This window comes from Microtus pennsylvanicus, chromosome 10, assembly GCF_037038515.1.
Source record: "Microtus pennsylvanicus isolate mMicPen1 chromosome 10, mMicPen1.hap1, whole genome shotgun sequence".
In the NCBI taxonomy this organism is placed as follows: domain Eukaryota; kingdom Metazoa; phylum Chordata; class Mammalia; order Rodentia; family Cricetidae; genus Microtus; species Microtus pennsylvanicus.
The window spans coordinates 84,195,778-84,213,565 of NC_134588.1; the positions used below are offsets into that span (position 1 = coordinate 84,195,778).

The 17,788-nt window shown below is 38.6% G+C and overlaps 1 protein-coding gene across 17 annotated transcripts in view; it reads right to left on the reverse strand.

The window, feature by feature from the left end:
* Slmap (sarcolemma associated protein) overlaps positions 1-17,788 on the reverse strand; it is a 132,180-nt gene that overhangs the window by 26,188 nt on the left and 88,204 nt on the right. For all 17 annotated transcript variants that reach the window (XM_075988842.1, XM_075988837.1, XM_075988838.1 and 14 more), the window contains one exon: positions 74-133. In XM_075988842.1, the coding sequence (XP_075844957.1) occupies positions 74-133 (60 nt within the window). The remainder of the gene's footprint in view (positions 1-73; positions 134-17,788) is intronic.

Consider the following 17,788-nt stretch of genomic DNA (forward strand, 5'->3'; position numbering starts at 1 on the left):
GCAACCTTGACAATTTAAACTAACTTTCATTATCCAGAATAACTGTCAGACCACAGAGAAACAGGAAACAAACCTTTTGAAAGCTTTGATTCTTCTGCCACTTTGGTTAGATGCCCCTGGACAATCAGCTTCTCTGCCAAAGAAAATAAACGTTACTAACCAAGCTCAAACAGAGCCTCATTCCCCGAGTGGAGCACCGTAACACATTCCATGACCAAATTTAAAGACGATAGCATTACCCCTGTGACTGAGCTTCAACAAAAAGCTTGAACCTAGAAAGGGAACTCGAGAAGCGAACTTCCTAGAACAGTCAAATGTATGCAGAAAACTGAGAAAGAATATGCTTTCCGTTTTCATTAGATATCATCATCTTGTAAAGTCTAGACCTTTGCAAAGGTCTCAAAAGAAACAATGTGATCTCTTTATGCAGTGGGTTTGGTGGAAAGGAATCCGGAGAAGGCAGTTCTCTTAAGGAAGAGAAGCAATGCTCTACTGCCAGCTCACTCTTTCCTGCCGGCACAATTCAGAAGAGTCTGTATAACTTACATCAAGAAAATAGACGATTTTAGAAGAGCTAGCTATTTAGAAGAAATAAAAAATAACGTTTTGCTTTATCGAGTACTCTCTGTAAGTATTTAATATATCTTCACAATTTACTTGAAGTCATTTTTTCACATTTTGCACTTCACCAAAGCAGATAATATATCTATTCTGTATATTTTATTCTTTACTCCTATGTCAGCTGGTGTCCTTCAATCAATGCCTTTGTACTATGAAAAACAAGTTTTTTGTTCTTTGACTTTGACTGCAATTTAGTCTGACCCACCAATCAATGACTAAAACCAACACCACCACAAACTCTTCGTTGCCCAGTCCCTTCCGTTTCTTACAGGTTGTTTATTTGCCCTTCTTAAAAAAAAAAAAGATAGGTTCTTCTGGGGGACTGAAGACAGAAAGTTGTATAGAACAGGCAAATACATAACCAGTGAGCAATATGCCCAGCACTTTTACATCTTATTTTGAGACATAAGTTGCCTACACTGGCCTTGAACTTGTGATTCTTCTCTTCACCCTCCCAGGTAGCTGGGAATATAGACTTATGCCACCAGATCCACTTTGCACTTTTGAAGAGGCACTAGTCCTAGAAGACATGATGTCTAACCTGCCCTATCTGTTCTCTGTCTTACTCTACTCCACTCCTAAAATGCACTTCTACAAGCATTAACTTTTAACCATTTCCCCATTAATTGTATATATTTATTTGTTTAATTTAGGTTTTTTGAGTCAGTATATCACTACGAAGCCCAGGGTAGCCTGAAACTCAAAGTCTTTCTGCCCCACCTTCAAAGTGATGGTATTAATGCCTGCCTATTACATTTGTATTTTTAAATAATATACTCAAGGAAAAAATTCCACTGTAGACATTAATCAAGGACATTTGTGAAACTATGTTCATAGCAGCATTATCTGTAATATCCAGAACCTGGAAACAACGTAGATGTTGCTCAACTGGAGAATGGATAAATAAAATGTGGTAATCTGCACAATGGAGTACTACTCAGCGGTAAAAAACAATGGCATCTTGAAATTTATATGCAAATGGATGGAACTAGAAAAACCATCCTGAGTGAGGTAACCCAGACCCAGAAAGATGAGCATGGTATGTACCCATTCATAGGTGAATACTAGCTGTAAAGCAAAGGATAAGGAGCCGATAGTCCTCGACCCCAGAGAAGCTAAGTAACAAGGAGAACTCTAAGAGAAATATATATAAAACCCCCTGGGAAGGGAAAATGGACAAGATCTTGAGAAAATTTGGAGCATGGGGGTGGGGGGAAAATAGAAGGTGGAAGGGGAGGAAGAGGGGAGGAGATGGGGGAGAAGAACTAGAGGGAACTGATTGGTCGAGAAGCAGGGAAGGACAGAGGTGGAGAACAAGGAAAGAGATATCTTGATTGAGGGAGCCATTATGGGGCTAGCAAGAAACCTAGTGCTATGATTCTAGCCACACAGCATGGCTGGCACTTCTGGGTTCCAGGGCCACACATGTGAGAACAAGCGCTCGGGCAAAATACATAGCTGCCCGGGGACCATAGAAGACCCTGTGTGACCTACTTACGGCATAGTTGTATCACCTACGTATGACGCAGCTATGTAAGCCCTTGCGCACATGCGTGAGCTCCACCATATGCATATGACACAGCTATATCATTCCCCTGTACACATGCACTAGGTGGCCTTTAAAAGCTGGATGCACCATCTTCAGCCCTCTCTTTCTGCATACTGACTTCACCAGGTCTGTGTATGTCTCCTTGAATAAACTTCTAAGCGGGTTTATTGCATGCTTTGTGCTTCCTTCTCACTCTCACCAGGTAATTTCATTGGTGCTGTGACTCAGTTTCACCTAACACTAGAGAAATTCCCAGGAATTCACAAGGATGACCCTAGCTAAGACCCTAAACAATTATGGAGAGGGTGCCTGAATGGGCCTTGCCCTGTAGTCAGACTGATGACCATCTTAAATACATCCAGCAACTGATAGAAGCAGATGCAGAGAACTACAGTGGAACATTGGGCTGAGCTCCCAAAGTATAGTCGAAAAGAGGGAGGAACGAGAATATGAGCAAAGAGATCAAGACCATGATGGTGACACCCTCTGAAACAGCTGACCTGAGCTAATGGGAACTCATTGGCTCTGGCCTGACAGCAGGGAACCAGCATGGAACCAAACAAGGCACACTGAATGTGGATGACAATTGTATGGCTGGGGCAGACTGTGGGGCCACTGGCAGTGAGACCAGGATTTATCCCTACTGCTTGCATTCTCTCTGGAGGGATACCTTGCTCAGTCTAGATATAGTGGGGAGGGCCTTGGTCCTGTCTCAAAGCAATGTGCTAGACTTCGTTGACTGTCTAAGGGAAGCCTTACCCTTTCTGAGGAGTAAATGGGGGGTGGAATAGGGGGTGGGAGGGGGGAAAGTAAAGGGAGCAGGAGGAGGGGAGGGAGTATGAAATGCATTTGGCATGTAAAATGAGAAAAGCTAAGTTTTTAAAAAAAATAAAAATTAAAAAAATGCCACACCAAAAAAACTTATACATGACAATTTTATATTTTACCATTATCTTCAGTAGTACCAAGTTACCAAGCTCTTAGTATTTTATTGACTATTTACATGTGAGTTATATATATGCTATATCTCTTTCCTTAAACAACATTAATTATATTAGGTGCTTAAACACTTTTAAAAACTAATATATGTTCTTACAGAAACAAAGTTCCCGATATTATCACACATACCTCCATCCTTCCCTTTAACCATTTTTTCTTTATTGTTTTAAAGATAGAGTCTCATTATGTAACCCAGGCTGGCCTACAATTTCAGATCCACCTGCTTCCACCTCCCAAGTGCTTGTGCTTACTGCACCTCACCACTCCTGGCTTTTCTCAGCCTTTTAATTTTACTGCCTTAGTCTCAACTGTATTCTACACTGTGCCCCTGACCCTGGATTCTAACTCTTTCTGATCTATTCTCTTTCTATTATTATAACATAACTTCTGATAATTTCATGAAAAAGAATGGACAGGAGGAAAATGACCTGCCAGCCTTTTCCTCTGAAATGATAGTTTCCTACTAATACTCTGATGGTTATCTGACAACTTAACTAGGTCCCACAAAATAGTTTCCCTTCTGAGCTTGAAAAGCACACTGCTTTTCTGTTTTCTAGCTTCCATGTGGGTGGGTCCAATGACTATCTGAGTGCTGACCCTAGTGGGTGGTAAGGATTTCCAGTGCTTACAATACTGGATCTGCCTGTCCTTTCTCAGTACCTGGGGGTGACATACCCCAATTCTGTAACACTAAGAAGAGTCTATGACCTAGGCTGGCCAGGGTTAAAGCATTTACGAGAGGATGGAAGTCTTCTACTTCTCACTTACAACCTCCCCACACTTCAGGAATTCTAAAATCATTTGAGACGGCAACATCATGGTAAAGACTATCAACTTTCAGCCGGGCAGTGGTGGCGCACGCCTTTAATCCCAGCACTCAGGAGGCAGAGGCAGGCGGATCTCTGTGAGTTCGAGACCAGCCTGGTCTACAAGAGCTAGTTCATAAACCCTGAGTAACGATGTGGCACAGTGTTCTCATCGCAATAAATAAGCAGCATAAGCGAGAAATAAATGTTTAACAGATTAAGCCATTAAGCATCCAGAGATTGCTCAGTGGTTAAGAACAACTATTCTTGCAGAGAAGCCAGTTCCATTCCCATCAACATGGTGGCATGCCCATATGTTACCCCAGTTCCAGGGGGTCTGACACTTTCTTCTGGCCTCCATGGGCACCAGGCATGACATAGTACAAACACATACATGCAGGCAAGATAATCATACATACAAGATAAAAATAAATACATTTTTAAATAAATAAAGGAATACAGAGTTTGGAAAGTAAGAGAGAGGGAAAAACAAAAAAATTCAGGGTTTATTTACTGCCATATTATATTTTTTTTGTTAACTATGAATCTTCTCTTTATCCTTGGAATTCTTAAATTCCCTACCCTACTCTAGCCCAGGGCACTGTACCACTGGGCCTTATGACCAACCTCATTATTCTTTTGCTCTATATCTGTCTCTCTCTCTCAACTAAAATTCACATAGACTATCCATTTTAAAGGAACATATCTAAAACATTTTCATCACCCAAAAAAGAAGCCATATAAACATTAAGCATTTATTCCCTAGCCTACCTCTCCAGGTCCTGACAGGTTTTGATCTGTTTTCTATCACTTGATCTATTTACCCTGGATGTTTCGTATAAATGAACAATAGTTGTGCCTTGGGCTCTAGATTAGCATGAGATCTTTTAAGACAGTATGACGAACACTCAGTGCATCTTCTTAGTTTACAACATAGAGTTTTAATGCCTTCCAGTGGGGAAATTATCTTATTCTGTTTTACTGCTAGGTATATTCATATTTTCTCTCTCTCTCCTCTCTCTGTCCCCTTCCCTGCAGCCCATTTTCCTTGCTTCTCATACCTGAACTTATTATTCACATGAAACATCTTCAGGATAATTCCTTAATTTAAAATTTTTACTCAGAAAACTCAAATTTTACTTAAAAACTTCCATCATTTTTATTTTCTAGAATATTTACTTTTTTAAATCCTTCTATGGATTTTGACTCTATACTGATTTAAAAATTCTTCTACTGAATTATCATACTCCTCTACTGAATTATCATACTCCTCTACTGAATTATCATACTCCTCTACTGAATTATCATACTGCTCTACTGAATTATCATACTGCTCTACTGAATTATCATACTCCTCTACTGAATTATCATACTCTTCTACTGAATTATCATACTGCTCTACTGAATTATCATACTCCTCTACTGAATTATCATACTCCTCTACTGAATTATCATACTCCTCTACTGAATTATCATACTGCTCTACTGAATTATCATACTCCTCTACTGAATTATCATACTCCTCTACTGAATTATCATACTCCTCTACTGAATTATCATACTGCTCTACTGAATTATCATACTGCTCTACTGAATTATCATACTCCTCTACTGAATTATCATACTCCTCTACTGAATTATCATACTCCTCTACTGAATTATCATACTCCTCTACTGAATTATCATACTCCTCTACTGAATTATCATACTCCTCTACTGAATTATCATACTCCTCTACTGAATTATCATACTCCTCTACTGAATTATCATACTCCTCTACTGAATTATCATACTCCTCTACTGAATTATCATACTTCTCTACTGAATTATCATACTGCTCTACTGAATTATCATACTCCTCTACTGAATTATCATACTCCTCTACTGAATTATCATACTTCTCTACTGAATTATCATACTCCTCCACTGAATTATCATACTCCTCCACTGAATTATCATACTCCTCTACTGAATTATCATACTCCTCTACTGAATTATCATACTCTTTAAAAATTGTACTTGCACTCTCCCTTTTAAGTGACAATATCATTTTTCTCTTGTTTTGATGTGAGATTCCCCTCTATATACTGTGAATATGTTTTATTATCACTGGTTAATTAAGAAGCTAATTTGACCTATGGCAGGGGAGAAAATCCAAGCAGAGCTAGAGAAGGAAAGAAGGTGGAATCAGGTAGACGCCACAGAGCTGCAAAAGGAGAAAAATGTCAGAACCTTACCGGTAATCATAAGTTTCATGGTAAAATATAAAATAATAGAAATGGGTTAATTTAAGGTATAAGAGCTAGGTAGGAATTTGCCTGAGCCGTTGGCCAAGACGTACTGTAATTAATATAGTTTTGTGTGATTATTTGGGTCTGGGCAGCCAGAAAAGAAAGTGCAGTCTCTGTTTACATAATGGTGTCCAATGTTAGGCAATGTACATCCACATAAAACCTCAGAGAGCTAAAAAAAATGGGGGGGGGGGCTTCAAGACCCACAAAAATGGAAGTCAGTTGGCATTTCTTGGCAGCCACATATTTTTAGATAGGTTCTGTTTGCTGGTGGCAAGCAGAAGCGGCACTCCTTTAAGAGAAGGCTTCCTGACTCAACTTTAGCAGCAAAAACTGCACGGCTCCTTTAAGAGACAGCTTCCTGGTCCATGCAGGTGGTAGAAATGGTTCTGGCTCTTTCGGTACTGTTATAGAGCATTTGAATGGGGTTTGTGGGCAGTGTGATGCAAGTTACTTGGTGGCAACGTGAGCCAACTGCTTTCGAGAGTTGAGGTGGTAAACATGGCTCCCAGAGCTGGCAGTAAATGGATCTCTGTCATGTTGGAAAGCCGAGCAGGGTAGAACCAACAGTCAAAGCAGCCGCTCTGGTTCTAGTCATGCCTGCTTAACACTTATAACAGTGACTAGAAAAGGATTACAGATAAGCAATAAAGATAGATTCAGACAGAAATAAACCTCTAAACGGGTCACTGTGTGTTCAAAAAATATATGTAGGCTTGGAAGAGAAAAGCCTTAAAAAAAAGAGTAGCTGGGCATGGTGGCACATGCCTTTAATCCCATACTTGGAAGGCAAAGGCAGGTGGATCTCTGTGAGTTCAAAACCAGCCTGGTCTACAAAGTGAGATCCAGGACAGCCAAAAATACACAGAGAAATCCTGTATCAAAAAACCAAAAATTAAAAAATAAAAATAGAACTAATAGTTTAAAAAGCCACATAAAGATAGAAAATACACAGAGTCTGGATTATGTATATTATTGTATTTTCTTTCAATTTTTTTGACTGTGAATGAGCTAAAAATACATACATATTTTAAAGGTATCTGGATTTCAAAATTTAAGCCTAAGGACATGTTACTTTGAAAAAGAGGTTCTGTTTTTTGTTTCCAGAAAGGATAGAAAGCTGTGGGTTCCTTACCAGCTAATATGGTTTGATCAAACAAGACCCCCTGAAGCAATGGCCTTGATGATCCAATATCCATGACAGCTTCAGAACTGCTGGCTGAGACAACCACACAAGATACTCCATGAAAAACCTGATTAACAGTGCCCATCTCTCAGCAGGTAGTAGTCTAGAAAACTATACCCAAATTCCAAAATATTGTTTATAAATGTGTTTTCATTTAAATGGGGGTTGATCATAAGTGGTTAATGGTCAAAATCAATTTCTTTCTAAAAAAATGGGGAGAATATGATATAAAGTATTGGTATGGATTTTAGTCTACTGATACAAATTTAAGGTCATATTTGTTATTCTATATCTATTTCTACTCTTGTTTAAGGTATTTTGTTTATGTAGCTTGTTTAAAAATGCAATGTATAACTAAGAAATACAGGTTAGTAAATAGTTATCTATAATAAACTTTTAATCATGTTAGTTAGGTTTTCTAGATAATACAGAGATACATTTCAGTTATATAATCTTCAACACTTCAAAGACCTATAGTATATGACATCTAAAATGTTTTAAGAACTTAGACTTTTCTTGACAGTGAGACATGTCTGCTTCTGACAGCACCAAGTACTTCAGAGAGGTTGATGGGCATTGAAGAAAAGTGTTATGGAATTTGCCTTTAATGTGACAAGGCTAGTCATTTGGGCAAGAAACTGCTCTTGCGTAGACTGCCTGATGTTATGCTATATCAACTGGACATGCAGGACCCACAGAAAAGTGACTGCTGAACTTTCCAAAAGGCAGGATGGTCCTTTAGAGTTCCTGCTTCATATAAGAGTCGGTCAAATATTCTGCAGGATACAGAAGAAAGTGACTGACAAACTGCCAATATAGGTGAAACAGTCTTTGAAATTTTCTCCTTTGTGGAAAAGTCTGCTGGATACTATGGGCCTGTAGGCTGAAGATGGATGCTCCAACAATACTGAAGAACTTTGGGTGACTGTCCAGACAGCCATATGTCTCTGTCAATTCTAGAGTTTTGGAAGTTGCTTTCAATGCACTTCTTGTTTAATTAAGTATTATTATATCCTTCTGGAGTCTTTGATGGAGTTGAAGATAGATATAGTTTTCATTAGTTATAATAAAAAATAAATTAGATATGAAACTTTAGACTCACAAAGATAGATATAATATTTTATTTTTTGCCTAATACAAATAGACTAAATATTCTAACTATAATTCTTGTTTAATAATTGTTTGGTTATATGTAATTTTACTATATTAAAGTTAAGATCTTCCTTTTTATTTAGACAAAAAGGGGGAGATTATGTGAGATTCCCCTCTGCAGGAATATGTTTTATTACTACTGGTTAATAAAGAAGCACCTTTGACCTATGGCAGGGCAGAATATAACAAGGTGGGAAATCCAAGCAGAGACAGAGGAGGAAAGAAGGCAGAGTCAAGCATACGCCATGTAGGTGCCAAAGGAGACAGACACCAGAACCTTACTGGTAAACCACAAGCCTCATGGTAAAATATAAAATAATAGAAATGGGTTAATTTAAGATATAAGAGCTAGCTAGGAATATATGAGAGGCACTGTTGGCCAAAAGCAGTGCTGTAATTAATATAGTTTTGTGGCATTATTTGGGTCTGGGCAGCCAGGGAATGAAAGTGCAGTCTTCGTTTACACTGTTTTACTTAGGAAATATCTAACTTTCTGAAAAAATAATTACATTAAAAAAAAAAAACAACCTTTCTTCTGCTTTATGTATTTTCCCTGTTTCTTAAACTCAAACCTGGCAAAGGTCTAGAAGCATGTACAGAACATGGACAGTCCAGGAGATCTGTGATTATCGTAACTTGTATGGACCACTAAAGGAAACAAAACACAGACTGTTCTTTAGGTAACCCATACCCTTGCTTAAAGCACTGCATGGGCTCCTCTCCATCCTGAGCCACTGGTGCTGCTGGGGTCTGAGCTGCAGAGTAGGAAACGAAATATTCCAAAATTACGTTGGCATCTATGACTTATTGCAGTCTTTTCTTCCATCATCTTTTACATCTTTTGTTATAAGTGGATTCACTTGCTGTATTTAATCAAATGTGTATAACTGCCTTTTAAAAGCTACTTTTACTTCTGGACACTACCCATTCTCTTTCATATGACTGCCCCCTCCTTTCTTAGCCTTTCATTGTCCTTTTCTCCAATTGGCTGTAATTTAAATATATATATTTGGATTTTTGTTTATGTTAATAAAACTCATTTTTTCATAGCCTTTATTATCCGCTATTGAACTATTTTTAAATGCTGGTGGCCAGTCCCATGTTCTCTATAGTGATATTTTATTTGTGTTTTAATAAATAAAGCTTGTCAGGCAGTGGTTGCACACACCTTTAATCCCAGCATTTGGGAGGCAGAGGCAGGCAGATTTCTGTTCAAGGCCAGCCTAGTCTACAAGAGTTAGTTTTAGGACAGGCTCCAAAACTACAGAGAAACCCTGTCTTGAAAAACCAAAACAGAGAGAGAGAGAGAGAGAGAGAGAGAGAGAGAGAGAGAGAGAGAGAGAGAGAGAGAGAGCGCTTACCTGAAGATCAGAGTGCAAAGCTAGCCACACTAGTCAGTCATAAAGGCCAGGCAGTGGTGGAACACACCTTTAATTCCAGCAGCCACACTAGTTAGCCAAAGAGGTCAGGTAGTGCTGGTGCAGGCCTTTAATAGAGAGGACTATAAGGTTCAGGAACTCGTTCTCTTTCAGTGTGAAAATTTCATAGTGGTAAGAGCTCTCTAAAGGCTTGGTTGCTTTGCTTCTCTGATCTTCAGCTGGAACCCCTTGGTCTTTATTATGTATGCTACAATTCTCTTAGTTTCTGGAACTCTATTCTCTAAGTACTTTCTAGATACCTTCACCTAGAATCCCATGGGGACTTAATCTCACCATGGATAAAGCTGAATGTCTATTTTCTTCCTTTCTCCTAAATGACATTAGTGTCCTTCCTCTCCTTATAATGTTCTTTATTTAAATCTCTTCGACAGGATGCTACAATTGCCTTTTATCATTACCTTCCTTAACACTATAAACTACTGGTGGGAATATGATGATTCCTTCAAATATTACTATGCACAAGGATAACAAAGATGTGAAATCAAGGAATTTGGTTTAATCAGAATAGGGAGATGTGAACACAAATATGACAGTATTCATAGCTGTCTAATTATAGGAATATAGCTCTCCTGACTTTTCTTAACTATACTGAATGTTTTAAAGATCAAAAACACAGCCAGGTGGCAGTGGCAGAGGCAGGCAGATCTCTAAAAGTTCAAGGCCAGCTTGGTCTACAGAGGGAATTCCAAGACAGCCAGGGCTACAAAGAGGAACCCTGTCCCAAAAAACAAATAAATAGAATTAAAAACAACAAACATTATAATTTATTACTCAAAACTTTCCCTTATCATTTTGAGAAAGTAAAATACAAAATAAACATAAAACCTCCAACCATACAAACGTCTACTGCAATACATATAATCCAAAGAGATAAAAAGCAGATCTCTGCTGTTGACTCTCTCAATCTCCCCACCCCTCATAAGACATCCACATAAAGAACTTCCATGAAATATAACGTCAGATCTTACAGCAGCGATCTAACTTGCCACAACTGAAAGAGAGGGAAGAAAGGGCTTTCTTTTTTTTAAAATAGAATCCATGGTTGGTCTGTCTGAGAGAGGGGCATACTCCTCCTCTTCTCTTTAAGGTGGGGTCTCACTATGGAGGGCTGCCCTAGTTCCAGCAGCCCTATCTCAGCCCCTCAGTGTCACGATTAGAGGCGTGTGCCACATCTGGATGTTTTCACACTTAGCCATATGTTGTTTTTGTGAAAAACACACACAATAGAAGATTATTTAAAAGATATAGATGTTTATAAAGTGACTTTGTATGCTCCAAAGCCCTCCACATTCTCCTTTCCTTCTCTCCCCACAAAGGTAAGGACCACCTGACTTTATACTTACTCTGCCACAGTTCTCTCTTTCCTTTCTTGGTGTATGCATGTGTATGTGTTCAGTGTGGGTATGCATGCACAGATGAAGCCACAGATTCACACTGGGTGCCTTCCTCAGTTGCTCTCCACATTGTTTTTGAGAGATTATTTCTCACTGAAGCTGGCGCCCACTGTTAGGCTAGACGAGCTGGCCAACATATCCCAAGACTCTTCCTGTCTTTGCCTCTCCATTTCTGGGATTACAGGGATATGTCACCATGCCCAGCTTTTTACTCTGCTGCTAGAAGTCCTTCCGGTCTTTATGCTTGTGCAACTAGCATATAACCAACCGAGCTATCTATCTCCCTGTGTACTCATTCACAGCTCTCCAGTCAGCTACCCAAATATATATATATATATATATATATATATATACACACACACACACACACACACATATGTATATACACACACATATATATATATATATAACTTTAATGGCTTTAAACTTCCTATAAATCAAATACTATACTGCATATTCTTACAAGTTAGCCCTCTTTCATTCAAAAGACTATAGTGCGTTTATTCACTTATATTGAAAGTCTCTTGAGTTGTTTCCAGTTTTGAACTGTTATAAACACTGCTCCTACGAACATTCCTGAATTTTAATCTGATCTATCTCCTTGGGCACTTCTATAAGGAGTTTATTCTAGGAAGCAGAACAGACAACATAATTTTAACTACATAGGGAACCATCAACTAAGCATTTGGTTTAGCCAGAAAGTATAGGATAACAAAATTATCAAAGCCACTGAATCTGTCAAAACTTAACAGATGAAAATTTGTAGCATGAATTCTAATTGGTCTTAAGTAATAAAAACCCAGAGTCAGCTACTAGGGGGTGAAAGCTGAAGGATCAGAGAAGCAAACTGGTCAGCCACTAGAGCTTTACCTCTATGAATGCTCAGACCAAAGGGGCGATCTTGTCCTCAGACTGTGTCCTCAGACTGCACTGAGCTCCTGTCTCCTTCCTCCTTTTAGTTCTCTTTCTACCCAGCCATATCACTCCTGTCTCCATCTCTCTAGTGCTGGGGTTAAAGGTGTCTGATCCCAAGTGCTGGGATCACCTACCTTCGTGTGAGTTCTGTTTCCCTTTTAGACTGGGTCAATTTTGTGTAGCCCAGGGTGGCCTTGAGCTAACAGAGATCCCCCTGCCTCTGTCTCCAAGTGCAGGTGTGTGCCACCACTGCCTGGCCTCCATGGCTAACTAGTATGGCTAGCTCTGCACTCTGATTTTCAGGCAAGTTTTATTTGTTGGATCAAAAACAAAATATCACCACAAGAGCTAAACTTTTTTTGGTTCACAGGAACAAATTATATACCACATTACTGTGTGGTACAAAATAAAAATAAAGAACAAAGTAGTGTAGCAAAGGAAAACTAAAGGGGCCTCTGGTATGCAAACAAACCGCAATCAAAATTCTGTAAATGATATGCATACTGGTAATTAAAAAGTGAAACTCTAGCCGGGCAGTGGTGGCGCACACCTTTAATCCCAGCACTCGGTAGGCAAAGGTAGGCAGATCTCTGTGAGTCTGAGGCCAGCCTGGTCTAAAAGAGCTAGTTCCAGGACAGGCTCCAAAACTACAGAGAAACCCTGTCTCAAAAAACACCAAAAAAAAAAAAAATTCTAGATTCTGAGAAAATATTACAGTAACATGAAAACCAAAGCTAGCTCAGCTGGCTCACCATGCTACATGGCCTGGGGCAGAGACTGAAGAAACAGGTGACTATAGGAAAAGCTTCCGCTGATCTCTCTCCACAGTTCCAAACGTGTGTGTCTTCTCCCTCCTAGTTCACAAGCACTTCTGTGTCAAGATCAGAGAGCAGCAGGAAAGACAATCTCTACTAAGATTCAGAATACTCTCATGAGGTAGGCAGTACCAGCTCACTTTGTAAATGAGGTAAAGCTAAAGGAGGTTAGTACACCAGGAATCCTATTGTCAGTGAAAAATCACATCAAGATTCCTCTCGTAACACTATAAATGGAAAAGAGCCAAAGTCACCTGAAGGGTTGTTTTTTTAAAAAGCAAATACCAAAAATAAACTTAATAGAATTAACATCAAGAAATAATCAAATTGAGAAATTTTAATTAGTATTCAACATCAAGCTAGCAACTAATCTTCCTCAGAGAATAGCAGGCAACTCACTAACAGAAACACAGCTTCAGAACTTCATATGAGAGGATCCATGTTTGCATTTTAATAACCCAGGTATCCACACTGGTATTCATCTCAGGAGAACAATGAGTTAAAGCACTGCTACTATGGAAGCTGTTTTAAAACAGAGGAAAAAGGAACAAGCAAAAGAGAAAAGGATTCAGAACTCAACGACAGAATGACAAAATGGTGAAAACAGACCAATTTCAAGAACAGAAGGATTGTTTCTGCAAAGATAGCCTTGGAATGAATTTACACTTGTTCTCTTCCAGCAGTTCAAGTGTTAAAAGAGCTGCCAACAGCCTTCAATGTATCCTAGACTGGACAAACTAAGAACAAAGAGATAAAATATTAGCAACATCAAACTCTGAAGAAAAAAAAAAGCAGTATTTTCCTATGATGTGGATATAAACCTCTTTGAGCACAGAACTACAATTACTTGTTCTTTTTCATAAATAAGCTGATCAGGTTTAGAGAAAAAATTTGAACTGAACTTTAAAAATCTGTTTCAAGTAGAGTATGTACTCAAATAACCCTAAGTCTGACCTCATAGAATGATGCCCAGTAAACACTGAGTTACCCAGCAACACTGATTCGGTGTATTCCTCTAAATAAGGCTTCAGTTTCAATGAGAGTGAGGTCATAGCTGAAAGAAGGAATGGAAGAAGCATGCAGAAACAGTGACTATAATTTCAAAATGATGGGGCCAGGAAAAATTTTTTGCAAACAGTAAGATAAAAACACTTGGAGATAGCGGAAACAGATATGGATTTAAGAATATAAAGGCATGAATTTCACTTCAGGGCACTTGGTAACGCAATCAAGGAGACGGGTCTATGAAAATAGACAATTTGTCTCTACAAAGCAGACCCTCTGAAAGCTTTCTGGCACCCAGCAGCAAAATCTCTCCCCTTGTGAGGGCATATAGCAGCCAGAGACACCAAAGAGTCAGGCATTTGTCCAGGGAACACTGTCTTCCCTGCGCTCAAGGGAAGGTCTTAGGTCTCAGTGTCCTTCACCCTTCATCTTCTCACTCAGCATTCAAGTTAACCAAGTGACAGAGTTCATAGACCCAAATGAAACTGATGGATAATTTGTTGGTTCAGAAAGCATCTTTAGCAAAACACAGAAAGTTTTCAATGCATCTATTACATTTATAAAGAAAACTTCAAGTTGCTGAAGTAACTAAACTTTACTTGAGGGAAGATGGAAGGAACCCAATCCTTAAAAAACCCTGAAGTCCTCAGGATAATTTCTTGCTAAAAGGCTTTTAACAAGTTTTAATGAAACTTGTTAAAGATGTACTTGCTGCTTTTAGACTTTATGTAAAGTAATTTTATACAGAATATTTACAAATTGGGAATTATGCAACGGGTTTATACTTAAACCTAATTAAAGCCCACCCTTTCCCCTCTAGGATTAAGAGCTATTCTCTAAAAGAACTTTTCAAAAATACAGTCTGCTTTCCATACAAGAAAAACACTGAAATGTGTTCCTGCTTATTTATTTCCTACAAAATCAAGCTACTCTCTTATGAGTTCATGCAGGTAAGCTAGAATATTCCCCAATGGATTAAATACAGATGAAGAATCAAATGGAAGCAAACCATGTGCTTTGTAGTTTTTAAAACGCTGATTTATGCTCCATAAGACCAGTAAACAATAAAGACAAGGCATTAACATTTGCTTTCAAAAGACTGGAAACACAAGTCTGAAGCCCTGCTGTAGATGAATACACACTTGGAGAGAGACCAATCGACTTAAGATGCCTAGCCATTTAAAAGCAGCAAAAACGATTGTGTATGGCTGTCAATACATAATTCCAAACTGCTCTAAAACGTTTTTGATAAGTTTATCTGTGTCTCCTTGCATGTGGTAATACTCATTAAACTTAGTATCTACAATGACAGCTTGCCAAAAAATAATGACCCTTCTAACAACAAACAAGGCTAGAGGTAACTTAACCTTGTTCCAGTAATCATATATTTAGGAGTCAAATTAATTTGGAAAATTTAAGATAACATCTGGAATCATCAAAAGCAAACCGTTGCTACCAAAAATTCAGAGAATTCAGAACCATGTCCTAAATACCCTTCTCAGCCAGTCAGAGTTGAACCTTTCACTATTTGCACAAAACACCCCACAGATTAGGATACACAGACGCTCTTGTGCTTTGTTTTGTTTAGTCTCCTGACTTTTGCCTTTGTATTCAAGAATCAGGTTCCAGTCTGACTTTCCTTCTGTGGACCACAGGTGCAGTATTTTCCCATGCAGTAACACAGTCTGCACAAACATCACTTGCTTAGCTAATATTCTCATTGAGATTTGCTGTAACTTCTCTAACTTCTGTTTTCTTAATGCTTGTTGGCTCATTTTCCCACAAAGTATAATAATAAAACTCTAAGCAGATTTTTCAATATTAAAGTATATTTAATTAAATATGTGTATGTAGGTACCTGTACAGACAATGCATGTCCCAGAACTTCAGACCTGAAGACTTATTAAACTGCTCCAGCACATAAGCCTTTATTAGTTTTTGGTTTGGGGTCATAGTCCAAAACAGTGGAAAGACAGAGTAAGAGAGCAATGATGACGCCTTTAATGATGCTGTCAGAAAGCTATTCATATCTTTTTCTCTCCCACCCCTTTGAGTGGAAGACATTTTTTCTTTTAAAGATTTATTTATTTACTATGTATCCAGTGTTCTGCCTGCACACCCAGAGAGGGCACCAGATCTCATTAGAGAAGATTGCGAGCCACCATGTGGTTGCTGAAAATTGAACTCAAGACTTCTGAAAGAACAGCCAGTGTTCTTAACCCCTGAGCCATCTCTCCAGCCCCTCTAAGCAGATTTTCTTCATTTAAAATACTAAAGTATAGTTAGTCTTTATACTACCTTAAATTAAGTGTGTAATATAAATTAGACATTGAAAAAGGTTTTCCATTTCCTTTTTTTCAAACAGGAAAATGATTAGAATAAATTCTGTAATCTTTACTTATTACTAACTAAATAAGGACTTCCGAAAATTATAACTCAATAAAACATTCTTTTGATCATCCTCTCATTTGTTGGGCTCAAAATACAAATCCTAAAAGCTCACTGTGCCAATTGCCACAAGTGAGATGCAGTGGTCAGAAGATTAAAAAAAAAGTCTTTGGTTCACAAAATTAAGAAAATTGGAAAAATGTTATATTTATTAAATAAACTACCTTAAATAGCTTTAAATTTTGTTAGAGATCTACAACTGAGAGGAAAAAGAACCAGCAACTCTTCTAAAAGCATTTAATGCAATTAAGTAGAAGGAGCTGCGGACTGCGTTCCTGCCACCGGCTCCCGGCCGCCTGGCTAGCTTATGCTCTGAAATAACAACACACAAATAGTATTCTTTTAAACACTGTTTGGCCCATTATATCTAGCCTCTTCTTGGCTAACTCTCACATCTTGACTAACCCATATCTAATAATCTGTGTAGCACCATGAGGTGGTGGCTTACCAGGAAGATTCTAGCGTATGTCCCTCTTGGGCTGGAGCTTCATCGTGTCTGACCCAGAGAGGAGAGGCATGGTGGTTGCCTCACTTCCTCCCAGCATTCTGTTCTGTCTACTCCACCCACCTAAGGGCTGGCCTATCAAATGGGCAAAGGCAGTTTCTTTATTAACCAATGATCTTCCTCCATCACAATTACATATTTTTCTAAATGTCTCCTGGGAATTAAAACTGTGACCCACTAAAACTGTAGGTTCTCACTCAAGGTGTGGCCCTTATAACCTCGTGAGGTCCTGGAATTAAGAATGGGGCAAACATATATGCATGGAGAACTACAAAATGAGATATGGATAAAAAAAAAAAAACCTGGGAAGCCATTTACTTTAGAGGGAAAGGAGAGGAAAAATGCCTGAGAGTAATTGCCTAACTGAAAAGAGCACGCACACCAACAAGACCTGGACTATATGGTAAATTTACTATCACTAACAACACCAAGTGAACGTTATAACTTTCTATTAGAGATTTAAGGTGCTATAGGGATTTCAAATAAAAAGAATTCACAACATTTTGTTTAGAACTCAGGAGGGGTCTAAATCACCAAGAGCCAGCCTACCTTAAATATTCCTAAAGACAGCCTTATGGGACTTGGGCACAGTGGTCAGTCAAACCAGAGGGTGAGACAACATACTGCTACCCATGCCCTAAAATAAAAAGCTCATTCTATACT